This window comes from Dipteris shenzhenensis, chromosome 9 (assembly GCF_047967505.1).
Source record: "Dipteris shenzhenensis isolate YYH24624 ecotype China chromosome 9, Dip_SZ_1.0, whole genome shotgun sequence".
Classification (NCBI taxonomy): Eukaryota; Viridiplantae; Streptophyta; class Polypodiopsida; order Gleicheniales; family Dipteridaceae; genus Dipteris; species Dipteris shenzhenensis.
In genome coordinates this window covers 53,664,548-53,687,865 of record NC_141604.1, presented here as the reverse complement: position 1 = coordinate 53,687,865, position 23,318 = coordinate 53,664,548, and the positions used below count along the sequence as shown (strand labels likewise).

At 43.4% G+C, this 23,318-nt stretch overlaps 1 protein-coding gene across 1 annotated transcript in view; it reads right to left on the bottom strand.

Moving 5' to 3' along the window:
* Positions 1-23,318, bottom strand: part of LOC147898840 (WD-40 repeat family protein / beige-like protein) — a 181,787-nt gene that overhangs the window by 35,599 nt on the left and 122,870 nt on the right. The window contains exons 17-22 of the mRNA XM_087379237.1: positions 9,742-9,811; positions 9,395-9,478; positions 8,913-8,969; positions 2,793-2,861; positions 2,596-2,682; positions 2,344-2,460 (exon numbers count right to left, since the gene is read on the bottom strand). Of these exons, the coding sequence (XP_087235363.1) occupies positions 2,344-2,460; positions 2,596-2,682; positions 2,793-2,861; positions 8,913-8,969; positions 9,395-9,478; positions 9,742-9,811 (484 nt within the window). The remainder of the gene's footprint in view (positions 1-2,343; positions 2,461-2,595; positions 2,683-2,792; positions 2,862-8,912; positions 8,970-9,394; positions 9,479-9,741; positions 9,812-23,318) is intronic.

Here is a 23,318-nt window from a genome sequence, read left to right as displayed (position 1 = left end):
CTCAGTCTTAAAATGATGTATGGTCGATTATATATCTTTTTTCAGGATATAATTTAGGTACTCGAAATAATGCCCTCTTTGGGAGTTGCCATGTGCCCTCCCTAAGTTATTGTATAAGATGGTTTTTCTATAGTCCCATGGACCTTTCGGTCTCCCATGGACGTTAATAGGCTCTCTCTCTCTCTCTCTCTCTGTCTGGACCTTTCGGTCTCCCATGGACGTTAATAGACTCTCTCTCTCTCTCTCTCTCTCTCTCTCTCTCTCGTTTTTGGCATTTTAGCGGTATTACGATGAGGCCACCTAGTTGGCGCATCGTTGATGATGTATTTTCCTTTCGGATGATTTTGTGTCCCATAGGCCATGCATGGCCTTCCGTGGACCTTTAATAAAATTTCTTTCTTTCTTTCTTTCTCTCTCTCCACCAGCGGATGTGACACTACAAAGTCAAAGAAAGGATTGAGAAGGTTTACCAACACATTTGGAGGTCCCCATGACAACAATTTCCTTACCTTTCATTTTTGTAAACAGTTAGCAGCTTCATACACTGTTATAGCCATTTTTGGCATCTTAGCGGTATTACGATGAGGCCACCTAGTTGGCGCATCGTTGATGATGTATTTTCCTTTCGGATGATTTTGTGTCCCATAGGCCATGTATGGCCTTCCGTGGACCTTGAATAAAATTTCTTTCTTTCTTTCTTTCTCTCTCTCCACCAGCGGATGTGACACTACAAAGTCAAAGAAAGGATTGAGAAGGTTTACCAACACATTTGGAGGTCCCCATGACAACAATTTCCTTACCTTTCATTTTTGTAAACAGTTAGCAGCTTCATACACTGTTATAGTGATGACACGAAGCTATATAAAAGCTCTTGAGAGTGCAATGACAGCTTACATGGCAGGGACACCACCCAAAAATACCTCAGAGGTCTTGACTCACCTTAGCAAGATCTGTATGGCCTTGGTTGAGAAAGTGGACAACCTCGAGACCACCAATGTGACACTCATGACAGAGAAAGCACATGTTGATAAAACACTCAATGAAATCAAGAAACAAGGAGGGCATATGCAAGATGAACGGAGAAAGAAGAGAAACAAGAAGGATGAGTGGGAGAAGGAGAAGGCAACATGGGAAGCTGAAAAGACAAGCCTTAATGACAAAATGCAAGCCATGGGGACAGAATTACAGCAACTAAGAGACATGTAAATGACACCGGAAGGGGCACACAAGGCAATGGGGAAGAGCTGAAATCTGAGAATGACAAGCTCAAGAAGGAGATGGCAGCCTTGCAGAAAACCAGACAACCCTACAAGGACAGCATGCTGAGTTTACACAGCAAATCATCAAAGGGGAAGCAGATATCTTAGAATGCAAGAATGTGGTTAAGAAAGGTACAGCAACCCCCAAGAAAGAGATCATCTCCGAGGCTCTGGAGGAAGAAAAGAGAAGGAGCAGCAAGGTTTTGAATGTCTTGGTCAGAGGCTTAACAGTCGGAGATACCCCCATGTCAGATGCCAAAACGTTGTTCACCAAGATGGGAGTCAACCTCACATATGAGACAGCATGGAGAGTTGGAAAAGCCGAGGCTGCAACAAGACCCCTTATAATGAAATTCAGGACAGCAATGGACAGGTCTACCCTCATGAGCATGAGGGCAGCCTTGAAAGGGACAAGAATGTACTTGAATGATGACCTCACAGTGCTACAGCAAGGGCATCGGAGAGAGGGGATGATGCGTGTTATGGCAGCAAGATGCAGGTAAATGGGCTGTCTACAGAGACAGGAACGTGATCATTAGAGAGAGAGCAGAACGGGAGGAAAGAGAAGAAAGAGAGGAAGGGAGGCGGACGGCACATGACGGTGTCAGAACCAGGAATTGACTTCTGTGGGGAGAGACCTATGTATTGCTAGCTAACCAACGCACCCAAAATTCTACTCTTATATGCAACGAATGACATTTACTATTTGCTCAAATTGCAAAGGTAAAGGCATTGGCCTGTTCTCCCACTGTACTACAAAGGGAATGTTTTAAATAAAGACTTCATCAATCCCCACAAGGCTGTATCATGGATATGTGCCATTGCATCCACGATTGGCCATCTAGGGGCCATTATCTTCTGACCCTGATTGCGCAAGGTACAGATAGAGCACTTCATGCTTAGATACCAAAAAACAAGCCAACCACCACCACTACCATTGATTCTGTACTCAAATTTTTCAGCAACTGTGACCGAATCCAGTTCCCTCCCCTCCCCCCTCCCCTGGAATTATATTTCCTGCTACAATTGCATAACAATTGCATGTAAAGAGTAACCACAGAGCACAAGGAAAAGGCCACCGGACCGTGCCAGCACTTGAATAGTGTGAGCCGTAATGAAAACGAGGAATCACAGGATCATCAAAGTTATCATATCGCTCCAGAAACTTCTCCAATCGGCTAGGATTCAAAGCTCCAATCGGCTGCACCAAGAAGAATAGCAAGTACAGGAATGCAGACAGCACTAAGTAACACACCAACACAGTGATGAAATGCTTCAAGCAAAGAGCCACTCAACCAAATCCCAAACATGGCTCTGAAAGCTACCCATACATCACCTTTGACAGATCCCTATATACACCAGGATTCTCCAAATCAAGTCTCTCTGATGAATAATCAGCGAGAACCCAGGGGAACACGGGATACTGCAAAAGAATGTATATAGCAACTTGTTAGCTAAACGAAACGAGCAGTTGAGGCATGAAATATTGTACCCTGGAAGAATGTTCGATCCAATGAAATAAAAATATCAAACCTGTGTGATGTCATTATAACTTCTTCCAGCAAGAGTGTTCAGCTGCATCAGATATTCAAAATTGCTTATCTGAAGAAAAAACATCTATATCAGTATTAATTCTCTCTATTGTTTCCTTTTTTTTTCAAATCTCCTTTTCCAAAGGAAATTTCGCAAGCAGGATATGTGTTTTCACAAAAAGCTAAGTTACATTCTCTTACTTGGCACATAAATTTGAACACAACACACGTATGCTCATCTTTTGAAACAACACATCAAATGACTGTGCACAACCTATATAATACCTAACACATACACATATAACCAACTCTGCTACTAGAGCTTGACAACGTATCAAGAGAGATTGATCTCATAAAATGTATAGCCATTTAGATGCATAGGTCATTGAAAAGATTCGTAATAGAACATCTAACATGGTTGCCTTCTTTCAACTGCATGAATTGCTAGCTGTTCATGTTACAATCTTGCCGATATCTTTCACGAAGCAACTAATAAGAACAGTTACCAGGGAAGAACAAGTTTCGGCATGCCATTCTTCATCAGATGACAGCTTCCATCGACTTCGAGATGAGTTACTTTTCAAGTAAGGCTTTCTTGAAAACAAAGGAATGTTTCAATTAATCACAATTTATGGCCAACCGCCTCAAAGGGGACAACAGGCCTATTCACGCTTCCAAAAATATGGATAAACCTAGGGATGTGAAACATGTAATAACAATAAATCTTGACTTTAGCTTTGTTTGCCTACCATTTAGTGTGGACTTGCTCTTGAAGCATTTTGGCAATTATTGTTCAAAATACGTAACCTAAATTGGGGAAAACGGTTTAAACACCATGGAAAGGATGGCACGTTTAACTCCAATGAAAAAGATGGATACCCATACGGCAAGGGCATCTTTTCTTGAAGCCATTCTTCCTCTGCTAAGGCTGAAATCTGCATGAGGATTCTTTCTTTCTTTCCTTAATGGCATAAAAGGAATTGTCAACTGTTAATGTTGTTATTCATGGGTGTTCAAGGAACTATGAATAGGTCTTGTGAGGATGGCACATATTGAATTGTTAACGTTGTTATTAATGGGGATTCCAAGGACCTATGAATGTCTAGAGAAGATGAAAAGAGCCTTCTAATGCAATTCCAACGTACACACTAGAACAAGGAGAATGTGATATGTAGATCGTTTCTCACAAACCTGTTTGTTCCTCCCTCTAAGATAATCACTTGCCTTGCAAAGGATAGCTTCGTGTTGCACTATGGGTGATGAATCAAGAGACTTCACAACAAAAGGGGCAATTGGCCGTCAATAGTGAGTGCATTCTAAAAGCTACCTTTCCAATTATAGAGTGACACAAAGAGCATCAGCACAAGTGACTCATTTGCCCCCTAGAGACGTCGATTCCTAATTATAGGAACCTTGACTCAAGGTCCACACTCATGACACCAAACGTGGGATTTGTGACCCCAAACAACAAGAGATGACAAAGACTTCTTCTTCCCATGAGAAGTGTTTGGGAGACATCCTGCCTGTGACCCTCACTTGCAAACACACCAATTCAACAAGAGACTAGATTCAGGTCCTATGATTACCTGTTCGATCGGGGTACTGTCATTGCCACATCTCAACATCACTTGCCCACGAGTACACCCTACAGAGCATTGTCGAAGGCGCCAACAACATAACTCGAAATTATGTTCCCAACACACCAAGACTCCTAGTGGGACCCTAGCAGGCCTACGTGGAGCTTCGACGACTCATGGCCGATACATGATGCATGATACATGGCAGGACATATCGAGGACTACTACTGATGTATGGAGTTGTTTCTATGTTTGTTAGTAGCTTCTTGGAGATGTGGGAGACACCTCTAGTTCCTCCCATAGTGTATAAAATCTCATATTGATTTACATCTTTGGTCTCACAGGATATTTGGCTGCCGCTGATGTTGAGTTGCCTGTTGGTAAGTGTGCCTTAGCCTAATATACAGGAGCTCTTGAGTTCAAAGTTATGAGCTGGAAATTATGGGGACTTGTTGATGGCACCCCCCTTGTCAGAAACGTGGGAGGCACACATGCATAACTCCCCAGGGATCAAGAGTGAAAGACTACTTGGTAAGCAGCCCAGATGCAAGACATCCTGAAATATTTCAAGATCGATGGGGCCACTATGGAGTCGGACCACAAGGACCTCTCCCTCAGGATCAAAGGGACAAGCAGGAAATCAGAAACACATGACACACCCCCATGTCCGAAGGTGGACTATAAAAAGGACCATGTTTACAAGGAGGAATTAGAGAAAGCAATCTCTAAATGCCAGATACCTTGCACATACCAAGAGATGGAGAAATGTCTGACAGATTACTACAGAAAACAGCCCACAAATGCCTTATGAAGGGCAAGGGGACTAACATAGGTGCACCCTGCAATCAATGGTACGACCAAGAGTGCAAACCGCGAATAACCATGGAAAACATCAGGGCCAAAGCAAGAGATTACACATCAAAAGTCAGGAAAGAGATGAGAGACTTCCTAAGAAAAGAACGGCACGTTCCAGACCATCGGAAAAGGACAGAGACCATCCACATCCTCACCGCCTGCTAAAACTGCAAAGGATAAAAACACAAATCTGGCCCTGCAGAAAATGCTACAGAAACTATAGCAAGACCAAGGGCTAAAAATGGACTTCTACAAACGAGAAATCGATCAAATGGACAGGTATGAAATACAGGAATATCGAGGCAAGGACGTATCATGGTTCAAATGGCATTTAATCTGTAAGGTAAGGACCAGATCTCATGAGCTAGAGGTGGGGGAGGTGAACAAAACCCAGAGCCCCCCCAGAAAGCAAGACTTTGTAAAATATGTCCTACAGGGGAGATTAAAAAATAAGGAACATACGCTCCTCCTTTGCCAAGCATACAGGAAAAATGCAGCAGCAAAGCCACCAACCTGAAAAACCTCCTGGGGCTGCCGGCCCAGCAGTTAGGCACCTACATAAAGGAAATCCTAGGGCACCGTGAAAAATTCATCGACATGGCAAGCAATTAGCAGAATATATGCTTGTGGCTTAGTATAGCAATAGACAAGTTTTCTCAAAGTTTTGGATGCAATGCACCACTATCATTTTGATAGTGGTCACCAGTCCCATAGATACTGAAGGCTCTCCAAAGGACTTTATTACAATCACATCATCTCTCTCTCTCTCTCTCTCTCCGAGTTATGCCTTACTCCTACTCACCTACGCAAATGACATTGCTGACATGCAGGTGCACTTGAATGCATTGGGTAAATTTTGCAAGCACTCCGTCAAAGCAAGTAAACATTGCCACGAAAAAAGTCATGGTAATTGGGACACAAAACAATGTCCTTTACGCCTGAAGGGGAACATCTAGCAGCAGTTGCATCAAACAATACATATGGCTTGAATTTGTCGATAGCTGCAAGTGGAATAAGTGCATGGAAATGGGAGGGCTGAAAGCATTATACAGCTCTCAAAACAAATGCGAGCAAGGACACTCAGAAATGAGAATTTCTATACATGATGCTGGTACAAGTGGTGGTCCTCTATGGATGCCCCGCATGGGCACGCACACTCTCTAGGGCATATTGGAAAAGAAAAGAGCCAATCGACAAACAATTTCTCATCGAAGAGTTGGGGATCAAAGTACAAACCCATTATCCGTCTTTCTAGCAGAGACAGGGCAATGGAGCCACAGAAACCCAAGGATGGCATAGAGAGGGGGCCAATGCGTGGAACTGTGGGTAGTATAGGCTGCAATATCCTTGAGGATGTGGGAGATACCCAAAATCTGGTTATGCATAAAATGCTACACAAATTATGGCAAGACCTGGGACCAAAAATGCAGTTCTACAAAATGGGAAATCAAACCGATGGACAGATAGGAAATGCAAGAGTACCTCAGGGGGAAAGTATCACTCTTCAAATGGCATTTAATCAGTAGAATAAGGACCAGCTCTCATGATCTAGAGGTGGAAAGAGGTAGATGGACAAGACCCAGAATTCCAAGGGACACAAGAACTTGCAAAATCTGCCCCACAAGCAAGGTAGAAAATGAACAGTACACGCTCCTTCATTGCTGAGCCTAAATGCATATCAGGGAAATTACAGCACCAATGCTACCAGTCTCAAAACCCTCCTTGAACAGGCACCCAAGCAACTGAGCGCTTACCTACAGGAAGCTTTAGGGCACCGCAGCAAAGTCCTCGACCTAGCTCAGCCATTAGCTCCCACACCACAAATGTCCTTCCATACAAGAGACTTGGAAATAGCTTGCCAAGATTCACAATTCAGGTATAAATAATCAAGCCCTTGTGCCATGGCTAGCTTTATCATGAAACCCTAAAGTTAGCTGCTGGAAACCCATGGTTAGCAAGAATGTAACACACTTTCCCCCCCTAACGACATTTATGTCCACGAAAACAGAGATGAAAAACCTTCTCCTTACCTCGGCACTACTCAAACAATATTCATCAAGCATTTGAAGCTAGTTTGTCACTAAGAATTATTTCTAACTGGTCCTTGTGGCCTCTCATACCACTGCAAATCATCCATGTAGAGGATGCGAGTCCTCAAGGATCATACTTCAATTCACGCTCCTAATTGATTAGATATCCTATGACATGCCATATACTCCTAGAATCTCATGTGAAATATAAGTATACTATTTCAATCCATCTAGAAGTATCAAAGTTTTTATTATTCCTAAAGTATTAAGGAAAGTAGATGATTTCTCAAAACAAGAATTTGTATCCATAAGCCATATCACCAAAGAAACATAAGAGGGATATCTTAAAACATATCACAAGGATAACATACTTCCCAAATCCTGAAATTCATCACTCACCAAATCAAAGATAACCATATCTTCATCATTGAGACTCATCAAAGCACGATTCCAAACAACCTGAAGCACTTTTGTTAGCCTGCGTTGACTATGTCTACATGCACTATAAAGTGACTTGCATATCCACAGTTTCTAAAGTTTAGGATAAAGATCCAGCTGAGGCACTTTTGTTCATATTCTTTGATTATACCAGCATTCAAGCACATCTTGCATTCACTCTAAAGTAGCTTGCCTATCTCTATTTTCGAAGATTAGAATAAAGATCTAAATGTTCTCTTTTAGCATAGCCAAGCCTTTTAATAATATGAATATTACAAGCATGGGCATCTCTCCACCATTGGGATGCATGCACACCAATCATAGTCAACCCTAGAAATATGCCCTTGAACTATTCTCTATTCTAATCCACCTCTACAATTTGTAGTCCTGGTTTCAAGATGATCAACTCACCCTAACACTCCTTTTCTCAAAAAGGGAACTATATGTATGAAATATCCAAAAATCTTCAAGCTTTGGTTAATAACTATGTCATACTTGTGAGCATCGGATTTAAGCTCTAACAAGTGGGTATACAAACTGTAGATCCAAATTATTCCAGGTTCTTTATTCATAGTTGTCGCCAATACCCCTATGAGAATTATCAAACAGATAAAGTAAACCCATCTTATATACAGCATTCCCCTTTAGAACATTGTCTTTGCTAACATTTGACCACATTCTACAGAACATTGTGTACAGAAGTAAAACTCATAGAAGATTCTATAATGTTTTCTCAACCATTTATCAAAAGTTTTTATTAAATCTGAAGTTGCTTATATGGACAGCCTGCTGTAGGTTTACGAAGCACCTACACATTGAGCCAATTACTATGGTTCTTGCATAGCACCTTTTGAGAATTGTGTCAAACCTTACTAATTTACCTTTGTTACGTGCATCAACCATCCTAGCTTGGTTTTCTTAATCTCAAATAATTTATTTTCTAGCTTAATACATATGCCTTTTGACCTGTAACCTCTCAACTATCTTGCAAGGGTTCATGTCGAGCTTCCCTAAAAAATGTGAATCACGACCATCTCCATTATTTCAAGAAAATGCATAGTAGCAAAAATGAATAATGATAGACTAGTTGAACACATGAAAGGTTCATGCTTCTCAATAATTAAATAGTCTAAAGTAACTAACCTAGCAAGCCAATTTTTTTAACTAGGGAATGCTCACAACACAACGTATCAGGAAAGTCTTCCAGAAATGCATGCATACCTCCCAACGAGCCCACCGTTCTGTTAGCTGTGTTCTTTTCAATAAATGTTCAGGTCGCTGAAATGGAAGCATGAACAAAAATGCATCAGTCCAAGCTTCCAAAACTTCAAAAAAAAGCTTCCAGTACAAAGTTCAAATAAATGAACTACAGATGAATCCAAGCTTCCAAAACTTCAAATAAAAAACAACATCTTGCAAACAAATCCACGAGTCCAAGTAACAATAATTAACAACAATATAATGTGTCCACACCTGATTCATAAACCCTTATAATGTATACTCTGCCATGCAATTTGACAACCTTTATTCACAAAGTTACCATTTTTTACTTGAACAAATTGTGTCAAAACCTCTATTCAAGAATTCCCAATTAAAAACTTTCAGCTGTAAATATTGCAATGCATTCCAGTAAAAAATGGTATGTTATATGTGCTAATTCTTAAGAATGCATTTGTAAATTTTAAAGGTAATGTGCATTATACCTGTGTTCCTGCATAAATATTGTTCAAAAATGGAGGTCGAGCTTGCACAAGCACCTTGTAGGCCTTTCTTCTTCCTTCTGCAGTCTGTCGAAATTCACATAGTGGGAAATTCGTTTCAATCTGTTTTTCATCTATAAAAACCCACATAGCTTGAAATACTTTTACCAACGTCAAAGTATACGCTATTATCCATCATTGTACCCAACCAAGACTTCCCATATTTAACATTTTTCAAAAGTCACTTTACAAAAGCAGGTGGGATTCTCAAAATAAGCCATAAATCATCTTTGACAAGCCTTCCAATAAGGCATACTAGCAGGAAAGTGCTTTATTTCACAGTGAAATACCCCGAAGTTGAAGAAGAAGTTCGATCGATCAACCATGAACAACTCCAAAGCACTTCTTCGAAGCAAGTACCTGCAAACACAATTGTACATAGACAATATAGAGTACACTACTATTTAAAAATATAATAGAATCTCTATTTTGGACTAAGAAAGTAGATGAACTGAACAGACCTGAACTGCTACTTTAATTGTGTCTCTTTCTTTACAAAATACTTTCTAGTGAAAAAGTCCAAAGTATTTTCCAACTACAGAATCCACTATTTCAATAAAAGCAATGAATGAAAGAGGAATCTGTTCAGGTATTATTCTCCAACATGCCATGGCAAAGAGCTATATGGACATCTTTCCATAAGACTCAAATATATCCAGGCTAATAAATTAACAATTTTTGGAAAATAAACTAGAAACAAAAACATTTAATTGAACATGAAGAGGTAAGGAAGAGAGAGAAAGAGAGATATGATATGATATGATTCTATTAAAGGCCTCTTCAGACCTTTCAAGATCTATGGGACTGGTAATCACTATAAACAAATAATAAGCTTTTACATCCAGTCAAAGAAACACTACAGACTTCCTATGTAGTTAGAGCTAGCTTTTATGCTAGTCCAAATACCTTGTTGCAATGTTCCAAAACTTCTTTCCAATAAATTCCTAGCTTTGTGGCCGGCTGCTCAAATAGATTTTCCAGGTTGTCTTTCTTATCCTCATATCTTTCTCTGATGTAGGCCCGGCATCTTAGGAGTACATGCTGCTCATTTTCCACCTCCCCTATGGAGAAGATTTTGCATATTCTTGCTTCTCTTGGGATTCTAGGTCTTGCCCACCTTCCCTTGTCCAACTCTAGATATTGTGAGCTGGTTCTCATTTTGCATAATAGATGCCTTTTAAACATTGATATGTCTGCCCCAAGGTAATTTTGCATCTCATAGCTCTCCATTCGATTAATTCTTGTTAGTAGAACTGTGTTTGCCCCTGCGTCTTGCCATACTTTGTGTAGCATCTTCTGTATCAATAACTCCCTGACCTCAAATGCATTCTCTGGTATATCAGCAGTTGTTATACCCCATAATTCCATCCATTTCATCCCATCTCGGTGCCATCCATTGTTCCTACTAGCATCCTGTTGGGGTAAAGGCACATTGCCACCCCTTTGTTAAAGATATGAAACCTATGACTGTCTTAAGACAGTCATAGGGTGAAAGCCTAATCCTAATAAAACCTATGAGTTTGTGGTGTGGCTCAACACTTCACACCCACACTTTTGTGTCTCCCCCTCTCTCTCTCTGTCTTCGTCGTTCCACTCCCTCTCCCTTTCCCTCTTAACTGGTATCAGAGCCTCTACCTCTCCCTCTCCACTTAGGTCTATCCCTCTACCCCTTCCTCTCCCCTCGGGCCTAGTGCCCTGAGCGGCTAGCAGGGCGGCAGCGCGAGCAGATCGGGGCAGCGCCAGTGCACGGGGCAGCGCCAGCGCGCGCGGGCAGAGCAAGGCAGCGCGCAGGCGACGCGCGCGGGCAGAGCGAGGCAGCGCGGGGCAGCGCGTGCGAGCGGGCGCAGCCGCGCACGCAGCAATAGCTAACTGCTGCTAGCTGCGCACCGCACAGCACCGGCGGCCGCAGCCTAACAGGCGCGCGCAGCGCGCAACACAGGATGCTACAGCCCTTCGTACCGTCAGGTACGGTCGTCCGTACTGAGAGGGAAGGAAAGAGGGAAAAGTACAACAAGGAGAGACTGAGAGAGAGATGACACAAAAGATGCGGGTGTGAAGTGATGAGCCACACCACAAACTCATAGGTTTATTAGGATTAGGTTTTTCACCCTATGACTGTCTTAAGACAGTCATAGGTGTCATATCTTTAATAAAGGGGTGGCAATGTGCCTTTACCCCAACAACCTCCCACCTAAAGGCCAATGTGCCTAAAGGGGAGAAAAGAATAAAAATTACAGCAATATACAGTTACTATATACAAGACCATAAAATAAGAATGGTCTCATCCTAATCCCATGATGTGGCGGCAATGTGCAAACCGCTCTGTAGGCAAGCTCTTAGTGAGCCAATCTGCAGGATTATCATCAGTATGCACTTTCACAAGCTCAAGTCGCTTGTCTTCCAGTACCTCCCTGATGAGATGATATTTCACATCTATGTGCTTGGTCTTTTGATGAAAGACCGGATTCTTTGCCAACATGATAGCACTCTGACTATCACAATGCAAAACTGGCATATCTCCTGTAATGCCCAAATCTCCCACCAGCCGAGTAAGCCATATTGCTTCCTTGCAAGCCTCAGTGGCTGCAACATATTCAGCTTCAGTAGTTGACAGTGCAACGCATTTTTGCAACCAAGACACCCATGATATAGCACCTCCTGCAAATGTGAAAATATAACCGGTAGTAGACTTCCGGTTATCTGCATTCCCTGCATAGTCTGAATCTGTAAAACCATGCACCAATGCATCCTGCCTACCATAGCATATGCACAAGTCTTTGGTACCCTTGAGATACCTCAAGACACCTTTCACTGCTTCCCAGTGCCGCTTGCCTGGATTTGCCATATACCTGCTGATGACTCCCACCGCAAAAGCAATATCCGGACGAGTGGCAACCATGGCATACATCAAAGAACCAACTGCAGATGCATACGGAACCTTGGCCATTTCAGCCTTATCATCATCTGATCTGGGGCTGTCCTTACTGCTGAGTTTTAAATGTGGAGGCAACGGGGTACTAATAGACTTCCCCCCCTGCATTTTAAACCTCTGCAGTACTTTGTCAATGTACTCCTTCTGTGACAGAAACAAAAGTCCCTTGGACCTGTCACGAGTAATCCGCATGCCAAGAATATGGTTTGCATCACCCAAGTCTTTCATGTCAAAAGACTTATGCAGTTGTTTCTTCAAAGCACTAATCTCATGCTGAGATTTATTGGCAATTAGCATGTCATCCACATATAGAATGAGTAGCATCAAACTACCATCCTTTGACCGTTTGGTGTACAAGCAATGATCGGTCTCACACCTATGATACCCTTGGGACTGCATGAAGGCATCAAACTTCTTGTACCATTCTCTTGGTGCCTGCTTGAGTCCATACAAGCTCCTCTTGAGCTTACACACAAGCTGCTCTTTCCCTTTAACAGCATATCCCTCTGGCTGACTCATATAGATCTCATCATGGAGATCTCCATGAAGAAAAGCAGTCTTCACATCCATCTGACATAAATCCATGTCCTCATGAGCAACAAGAGCTAACACTGCTCTCAAAGTAGTCATCTTGACGACAGGGGAAAAGATCTCATCAAAGTCAATGCCTTTCTCCTGCTTAAATCCCTTGGCAACCAATCTGGCCTTATACCTCGGTAAAGCATTTGAATCCACTTTGACTTTGTAAACCCATTTGCATGGCAAAACCTTTCTGCCTGCAGGTAGCTGCACCAAGTCCCATGTGTCATTTTGAAGTAGGGAGTCCATTTCTGACTGCATGGCTTTCTCCCACTTCCTTTTCTCTGTTCTTCCCATAGCTTCCTTGAAGCTGGAAGGCTCACCACAATCTGTCAGCATAATAAAATCAGCCACATTATTGGCTCCTGGAACAAACCTGTCAGGAGGCCGTTGTACACGGGTGCTCCTCCTAACAAAATGTTCCGGATTAGGCTGCTGTCTAGCCTGTTCGTCATGCATGACGGGTGGCTGTACCACCATATCTGGCTGTTCTACAGCCCCATTTGCTGGCATATTCAGTGGTGCATCATTGGCAAAATTATCTGGCTGATTTTCAGCCTGTATACCCTCTTGAACAGGGTTATCTGCAGCAGCCTGCTGCTGCATATTAATGGGCATTCTTTGCTGTCCGACATCATCATAAACAACCCTCCTGTATTCCACAGGTTGCACCGGTTCTTTGTACACTATCCTCTTTAAAGATGACATCATTGCTGCGTATAATCTTCCGTTTAACGGGATCCCATAACCTGTACCCCATTTCACCTTCGTCACCATAACCCATAGAGATGCATCTGGAAGACTTTGGATCCAGTTTGGTGCGCAGTTCTTTGCGTATATAAGCAAAGCACTCGCAGCCAAACACACGTAAGTGCTTATATGAAGGTGGCTTGCCAGACCACACCTCCTCTGGCACTTTCAACTCCAGTTGCTACCCGCTACCAAGCGGGCGCAGCCAGTGCGCAGCACCGGCGCGCACCCAAGCAGCACACAGGGTAGCCGTACGGGAGCGTCCCATACAGCCATCCGTACTGGACGTACGGAATCCGTACTGTCCGTACGGAAGCTGTACAGGTACCTGTCAAAAAAAATTTTTCTGCGTCAGGGAGTGCATTTTGGTTTTGGATCTGTACTCTGCACAGGTATAGCAGGTACAGTGGTACCTTGCACAAGTACACAGGTACAGAAAGTACAACAGGTACAGCAGTTTTTCTTTGGGGAAAGAAGAAAAAGAGAGAGCATTCCCGGCTATTCAGTTCTTAAAACTGTGTTTTTTTTTGAGGTACAGCAAGTACACTCTTGTCCCTCGTGCTTGAGGTGACTAGTACCATAGTGTGTGGTGGTTGCACAGTTATCTTGTTTCGGGAAGGTAATGCCTTGATTTTGCAGAGAGCAGCTAGCTGCTGCTGTTGCAGCTGCTGGCGCTGCTCCGCGCCGCCCTGCACGCGCCCGCACACGCGCTGCCCCGCGCTGCTGTCCCGCGCTGCCCCGCGCTACTGCCCGCGCTACCCCGCTGCAACCCGCGCTGCCGCTCTCGCTATCCCGCTGCAGCCCGCGCTGCCTGCGCAATGCCAAGCTCCGCCCACGCTGCCTGCACGCTGCTGAGGGCACGAGTCCCGAGGGGATAAGGTGGGGTAGAGGGAGGGGTAGGCAGGAGTGAGGTGGGAGAGATGAAGGCTCTGATACCAGTTGAGAGGGAAGGAAAGAGGGAAAAGTACAACAAGGAGAGAGTGAGAGAGAGATGACACAAAAGATGCGGGTGTGAAGTGATGAGCCACACCACAAACTCATAGGTTTTATTAGGATTAGGTTTTTCACCTATGACTGTCTTAAGACAGTCATAGGTGTCATATCTTTAATAAAGGGGTGGCAATGTGCCTTTACCCCAACATGAACCGACTGTACGGACGCCGTACAGGCGGCCGTACTGTACGGACGCGGCCGTACGGTCGCTACGTCAGGGAGGTACAAGTCAGATTTTTTGTTTTGGGATTTGTGCTCTCGCAGGTACAGGGTACAGCAAGTACCCTGCGCAAGTACAGCAGGTACAGGAGGCACTTTTTTTTTTTTTTTGGCAGAAGGAAACAAAGAGAGCACTCTGCTCTTCATTCCCGGTTGTTCAGTTCTCAAAACTGTGTTGTTGAGGTCCTCGTGCTTGAGGTGACTAGTGCCACAGTGTGGTGGTTGCACAGTTATTTTGTTTCGGGAAGGTCCAATGCCTTGATTTTGCAGAGGGCTTTCATGCTTTTGCTGAGTGCAAATCTCAGCTTTCGGGTGACAATTTCAAAGGGCTTTTGGCTGGCAGTTTATGCAATGTATGCCTTGAGGCAGTGTGGAGCCAGGGTGCTCACATTGGTCTTGTTTCCGCAGTGTATTCAGTGACATTTCTTGCAGGTCACATTCTGTGTACGACACCTTGAAAAATCTCAGTTGAGCCACGCTTGGCCAGGGCGCATCGAGTTTACTCGGTCCCTAACTGTCCATCGTTGACAGTGCTCAAAAGATTCTCTCTTCAGTGTTTGTACGTTCGGATCTGTGTTGTTACTGTGTCCACAGGGCCGTTTATGCATTACATTGTCAGGTGGAAGTGCCAGGAGAGCACTGTAGTTTGTATGCTACCTCAGTGTTGAGGTGCTTTTCACTTGGTACAGGTGTCAAATCAAGGGGCTTTTGCCCAGATTTTGCTTGTGAGCACTTGAGTTACTGTTTGAGACCTTTAGATGCCTTTTATCCACTTGGCAGAAGGGTGATTGCTTGGGATTTGTCCCATTCTTTGTTGCAGGTTTGTGACAGGCTGAGGTGTTTGGAGCCTTTTTTTCAGTGAACAGAACAGTGTATGACAAGTGGTTTATGCATATAAAATCAGTGCAATACCTCATCTGAGGTGGGAGAAGTGTCTAGGACAGCAGTGTTTTGTGCTTCGTCAGCTGATGCTGCACTAATAAAGCACTTGTGGAACAGCTGCAGCATTCTGAAGTTACTGTTTTGTGCCTATTTGAGCACGGTACAGTGTGTCAGAAGGTACAGTGACTGGAGGGAAAATTATCTATTTTGCTGCAGATTTTTTGACAGTAAAAACAGCACTATTGTGAGTACTCCTAGCTCTTGATAGAGCAGGTTTTCTGAGAAATCAGAATTTTATTTAGTCATTTTTTGACTTACAGGGAGTCAGGTACTTTCCTTATCTGATATGGCATCAGGGGCAAGTGAATCTTCAATTCTGAACATAAAGAATTTGGAAGGGGCACACAATTATGCATTATGGGCAGAACAGTGTTTGAATGTACTTCTGCTAAAGAAGATTTCTAAGCCCATAAGGGTGAAGGGTGTCAAGCCATCTCGGATGTCAGATGATGAGTGGGAGGAGCTTGATTTGTCCGCTAGGGCTGCTATCATGCTTACTCTCAGTGATTCTCTTGTGTTCAATGTTCAGGCTGAAAAGACCTCTTATGGCCTATGGCAGAGGCTAGAAGAGTTGTATGCCCAAAAGAGTTCAGCCAATAAGGTTTATTGGTTGAAGAAGCTTGTTGATCTTCGCATGAAGGAAGGTACAGCTATGACCTCACACTTGAGTGAGTTCAATGCCATCTTTACACAGCTTATTGCACAGGGATTGAACCTTGATGAGGAGTTCAAGGCTACTTTCTTGTTGTGTACCCTCCCTGAGAGTTGGGACACTTTCAAGACCACCCTGTCTATCAAATGTCACTCTTATGTATGCTGATGTGGAGAGCTCTCTCCTTATGAGGAGATGAGCAGGAAGAATAATATGGGCAGCAAGTCTTCCAATGCTTTGCAGGTACAGGAAAGAGGTAGGACTCAGCAGAAGGGGAGATCTACTGGAAAGTCCAAATCCCGCAGTCAGTCCCGTGGCAAAAAGGATATTGAATGCTTTTACTGTGGCAAGAAGGGACATGTGAAGTCTAAGTGCTTCAAGTTTATACGGGATAAGAAAGCCAAGAAGGCTGAGACAAAGGATGCAGGCAGTGGAAGCAAAGGCAAAGGCAAGGCCAAGGCAGATGACTTGGATGCAGTGAATGTTGCGTGAAAGTGACAGACATGATGTTTTATGCTCTTCTGCTGTAATTGCACATACATTGGTTATTGATGGCCATGACATGCACACCTGGCTCTTGGATTCAGGTGCTTCTTTTCATGTTACTCCTCATAGGGAGTGGTTTACTTCCTACACAGGTACTCATGGACTTGTTCACCTTGGGAACAACTATGCATGTCAAATTGCAGGGATTGGCAGTATACAGATAGTATTCCCTGATGGACGCATATTTATGCTTGATGGTGTTCGCCATGTGCCGCAAATCAAGAAAAATCTAATTAGCACTGGCTTGTTGGATGACAGTGGTTACCACACCACATTTGGGGATTCCAAATGGGTGATTACTGATGGCCAGGTTGTAGTGGCTGAGGGTTATAAGAGTGATACCTTGTACCCTCTTTATGTTTCCAGTGTAGGTAATCATGTTGTTGCCATAACCGAGCTGCCAAAGGTTCCATTGTGGCATAGCCGGTTGGGACACATGTCCGTTAAAGGAATGCAAGAACTGTCACGTTTGGGTTATCTGCCGTCTCTTTCATTTTCAGATTTGCCTACTTGTGATCATTGCATATTTGGCAAGCATTCTATGACTCCTCATAAGAGGAGAACTCCCCAAAATAGAGCACCGCTTGATCTAGTGCACACTGATTTGTGTGAGATGCCACAGCTATCACTAGGGGGTGCAAAGTATTTCATTACTTTTATTGATGATGCCACACGCAAAGTGTGGGTCTATTTCTTGAAGCATAAAAGCGATGCCTTAGATGCTTTCAAGAAGTTTGTCGCTCAGGTTGAGAATTGGACAGGTCGCAGGCTGAAATGCCTCAGATCCGATAATGGGGGTGAGTATGTGTCACATGCTTTTGTACAGTTTTGCGAAGCTAAGGGCATTAAACAGGAACTCACAGCCCCTCATAATGCATCTCAAAATGGTGTGAGTGAGCGGATGAATCGAACTATTCAGGAGAAGGTTCGATGTATGTTGTCTTATGCTGCATTGCCCCATGGCTTTTGGGCAAAAGCCGTGCAAACAGCAGTTCACCTAATTAACAGGTGGCCGAATAAGGCTTTGGAGTTGAAAGTGCCAGAGGAGGTGTGGTCTGGCAAGCCACCTTCATATAAGCACTTACGTGTGTTTGGCTGCGAGTGCTTTGCTCATATACGCAAAGAACTGTGCACCAAACTGGAACCAAAGTCTTCCAGATGCATCTTTATGGGTTATGGTGATGAAGGTGAAATGAGGTACAGGTTATGGGATCCCGTCAAACGGAAGATTATACGCAGCAATGATGTCATCTTTAAAGAGGATAGTGTACACAAAGAACCCGTGCAACCTGTGGAATACAGGAGGGTTGTTTATGATGATGTCGGACAGCAAAGAATGCCCATTAATATGCAGCAGCAGGCTGCTGCAGATAACCCTGTTCAAGAGGGTATACAGGCTGAAAATCAGCCAAACAACTTTGCCAATGATGCACCACTGGAAATGCCAGCAAATGGGGCTGTAGAACAGCCAAAAATGGTGGTACAGCCACCCGTCATGCATGACGAACAGGCTAGACAGCAGCCTAATCCGGAATATTTTGTTAGGAGGAGCACCCGTGTACAACGGTCTCCTGACAGGTTTGTTCCAAGAGCCAATAATGTGGCTGATTTTATCATGCTGACAGATTGTGGTGAGCCTTCCAGCTTCAAGGAAGCTATGGGAAGAACAGAGAAAAGAAAGTGGGAGAAAGCCATGCAGTCAGAAATGGACTCCCTACTTCAAAATGACACATGGGACTTGGTGCAGCTACCTGCAGGCAGAAAGGTTTTGCCATGCAAATGGGTTTACAAAGTCAAAGTGGATTCAAATGCTTTACCGAGGTATAAGGCCAGATTGGTTGCCAAGGGATTTAAGCAAGAGAAGGGCATTGACTTTGATGAGATCTTTTCCCCTGTCGTCAAGATGACTACTTTGAGAGCAGTGTTAGCTCTTGTTGCTCATGAGGACATGGATTTATGTCAGATGGATGTGAAGACTGCTTTTCTTCACGGAGATCTCCATGATGAGATCTACATGAGTCAGCCAGAGGGATATGCTGTTAAAGGGAAAGAGCAGCTTGTGTGTAAGCTCAAGAGGAGCTTGTATGGACTCAAGCAGGCGCCAAGAGAATGGTACAAAAAGTTTGATGCCTGCATGCAGTCCCGAGGGTATCATAGGTGTGAAACCGATCATTGCTTGTACACCAAACGGGCAAAGGATGGCAGTTTGATGCTACTCATTCTATATGTGGATGACATGCTGATTGCCAGCAAATCTCAGCAGGAGATTAGTGCTTTGAAGAAACAACTGCATAAGTCTTTTGACATGAAAGACTTGGGTGATGCAAACCATATTCTTGGCATGCAGATTATTCGTGACAGGTCCAAGGGACTTTTGTTTCTATCACAGAAGGAGTACATTGACAAAGTACTGCAGAGGTTTAAAATGGAGGGGGGGAAGTCTATTAATACCTCGTTGCCTCCACATTTAAAACTCAGCAATAAGGACAGCCCCAGATCAGATGATGATAAGGCTGAAATGGCCAAGGTTCCGTATGCATCTGCAGTTGGTTCTTTGATGTATGCCATGGTTGCAATATGGCTTACTCGGCTGGTGGGAGATTTGGGCATTACAGGAGATATGCCAGTTTTGCATTGTGATAGTCAGAGTGCTATCATGTTGGCAAAGAATCCGGTCTTTCATCAAAAGACCAAGCACATAGATGTGAAATACCATTTCATCAGGGAGGTACTGGAAGACAAGCGACTTGAGCTTGTGAAGGTGCATACTGATGATAATCCTGCAGATTTGCTCACTAAGAGCTTGCCTACAGAGCGGTTTGCACATTGCCGCCACATCATGGGATTAGGATGAGACCATTCTTATTTTATGGTCTTGTATACAGTAACTGTATATTGCTGTAATTTTTATTCTTTTCTCCCCTTTAGGCACATTGGCCTTTACGTGGGAGGTTGTTGGGGTAAAGGCACATTGCCACCCTTTTGTTAAAGATATGACACCTAGGGTGAAAGCCTAATCCTAATAAAACCTATGAGTTTGTGGTGTGGCTCAACACTTCACACCCACACTTTTGTGTCTCCCCCTCTCTGTCTCTGTCTTCGTCGTTCCACTCCCTCTCCCTTTCCCTCTTACATCCATCTTCTCAACTTTGATGAGGTATGCCACGAATGTGAATCTTTCTGAAGATGGCTTACCAAGAGGGGATCCTTGGATTGTTAGAGGAGACATTCACAGGCTTCGAGCCTCCTCACCGATGCCTTCAATGGAGCGCAACACATGGGGAGTTGATCTATGCACAGAGATGGAGCCACTCGGGCATCTTGACAGGCACAACAATGTCTGACAGCTCCACAACTGTGCTTGACTTGAGGCAGCCTCAGACGCAGCTAGCAGATTGGTCATGCTTTCTCTTTCCAAATTGGTTGCATATTACTGGAGACCTTGCGAGCTCATTGTTGTAATGTTTTGAAACGTGTTTTGAGGAATTCTTTGGCTGTTCTACTGCTGCCTACTATATCTGAGTGCCCTTGAGAGCTATTCTTGTGCACACGTGTCTATTGAAGTTGAATCTACCTCAGTCTTACCATCCAATTCAATTTCTTCTTTTAGTTTTACTTAGTTGAGTTTGGTTTGAGACCCACATATAGGGTTCATCTATTCCTTTTTGTAAGAGAGAGTTTTTTGGCTTTCACAACTAAGAAGAGGAAAACTGTTTTCAGCCTCCACCTTTGTGTGTATTCCCCCATTGTGTATGTGAGAAAGCTGCAAGTGAGACTCTTTACCTCTCTCCAACTCTCTTCACATGGTATCAAAGCTCCAATTCGTGGTAAGGAGCTCAAGGAAGCAAACCAAGTTCATAGTGTCTTGGTAAGAGGATCAATGTTGCTTTCCTTTTTCGAGTTTGGGAGCAAATCTCAGTAGGTAGCACAGCCGAAAAGTGCAAGAGTGCACTGTCTCAGATTGAGACACCCTTCGTGGTGTGGCGAGAGGGTAGTATATGCTACGGGCAAGGGCGAAGCCCTTATGACATTATTTTTTTGATTTGAGGTCGTTTCGGGGCCCATTTTGGTGGAGGAAGTTTTTCTACAAGCACTCAGAAAAGTGGCCTGCTTTGGCTGTGTGACCATTGTTCTGCAGGTCTGTGAAAAGTTGCCATAGAAATTGCATCGTATGCCTATGCACAGAGATATTGGGAGTGACAGTATCATTCTTATTGCCTATTGATGCAAAATCGTCACTAGGAAGTGACTATGTGGTCAAATACCACTTTCGTCAGTTTTGCAGATTTGCCTTGTGAGGCAGAAGTTGTGTTTTTTGCAGTGACAGAATATTTTGCAATGTTCTGTAATGGCGTCTGACTCTCTTTCACAGATTGTCACTAAAAAGCTTGAGAAGAACAACTTCCAAGTATGGAAGTTTAGAATGGCGAATTTCCTTATGGGAAAAGGCTATTGGGAGTTCATTACAAGAAATGAAGAAAACCAGTTCTTCCTAATGTTTCCAATCAACAGGAAATGCAGGCATTTAAAGCCTGGCATGAGAGAGCCAAAAAAGTTATGTACTGGCTGTCTATCAGTATTTCAACTCCTATGATTGTGCATATTCAAGATGCAAGCACGCCAAAGGAGGCATGGGATAGTTTGGCAAAAATGTACAGCACAAATACGCAAGCCAGGAAAATGCAACTCAACGAAGAGAGAAAATATGAGCATCAATGACTACCACATGAAGGTGAAGAAGATTGCAGATGTACTTGCTTCCATCGCCAGTGGAAGATGATGATTTAGTTTCTGTGACCTTAAATGGTCTAGGAAAGGATTATGCACAGTTCCGAACATCCATTGCCATCCATGAAAAATTTCCTAATTTTGAGGAGTTGATTGCTCTTCTAATTTCTGAAGAGCAGAGAAATGGTGGTGCATCTTCTTCAGGAGGAACTTCAAAAGAAACTGTCTTCTACTCAAATGCTGGAAGAGGTAGAGGTAGAGGTAGAGCAGGCCGATCTGGAGGCTATGGCAGAAATCAAAATATGCAGCAAATTCAAGAAAACCAGTCCTATGGAGGAGGACGTGGTAACCTTAGAGGCAGGGGGAGCCAAAGAGGTCGTGGTGGAAGGCAAAGAGGCCAAAATGCAAATAGCAATCTTGAATGCTACTATTGTGGTAAAATGGGTCATATGGCTAAAGACTGCTACAAAAAGTAGAATGACATTATGAATGGAAAATTGCAACAAGGCAATTATGCATCCTCTAGTAGACAAGGTGATGACAGAAATGAGCATTTGTTTATGGTACAGCACATGACCAATTCTGTGACAAGTGCAGAAGAAAGCAATGATGTGTGGTATGTTGACTCAGGTGCATCCAACCACATGACATGTCATGCAAAATGGATGCAAGATGCAAGGAAAATGGAAAAACCAGGATTTATGGAGACTGGTGATGATACTACACATCCTATTGTGCAGATTGGTAAAATTCCTTTGTCTATGCAGGATGGGAAAAAGAAATACCTGTCTGATGTATTTCATGTTCTGAACATCACCAAGAACCTGGTTTCTGTTGGTCAAATGGTTGAGCAGGGCTTGCATGTCAGATTTAATCCTCATGGATGCTTTGTTGAGGATATGAAAAATAAAGGTCGCTTGATAGCAAAAGGGAAGAAGAAGGGCACGATGTTTACGTTGGACGCATACATGCCTGAATTGAGTGCAGCAATGTTTGCACATGGGACCGGTGTGGGACGTCTAGTACAGTACTCATGTCGATGGGAATACATCCCTAGATTCTCCAGAAGAAAGAAGACACAAGAACACAGCCATGTGGGGTCAACAAACACCCATCCCAAACGAAAAACATATTGCACACGCCAAACTTGCCAGGAACTAAATAAAGAAGGACCTCATCATGCAGGGCACCGACCTTAGGTATTAGCTCATCCTGAATCATGTCCATGTACTATCCATCTTGTACAAGCCTATAAAAGTCTTCTTAAGATTCCTAACCTCATACCTAGGCCTTGACAGCACAAAAGGACGAGTTATTGCAGTATAGCTGGTGGTGGGCAAGCAATGACAATCTCTCCTTACCCATACAATCGTAGCAGGGAACAAACCCTAACATCATAAGCCATTCTTATTCATATCAGAGGAAGACTAGCAGCATCTTGTTAAAAACTCACACACAAGTTGAATCTCTTTTATGTCACAAGGAAACAGCATCTTCCACGGTAAATCAGGGATAGTACAGGATAA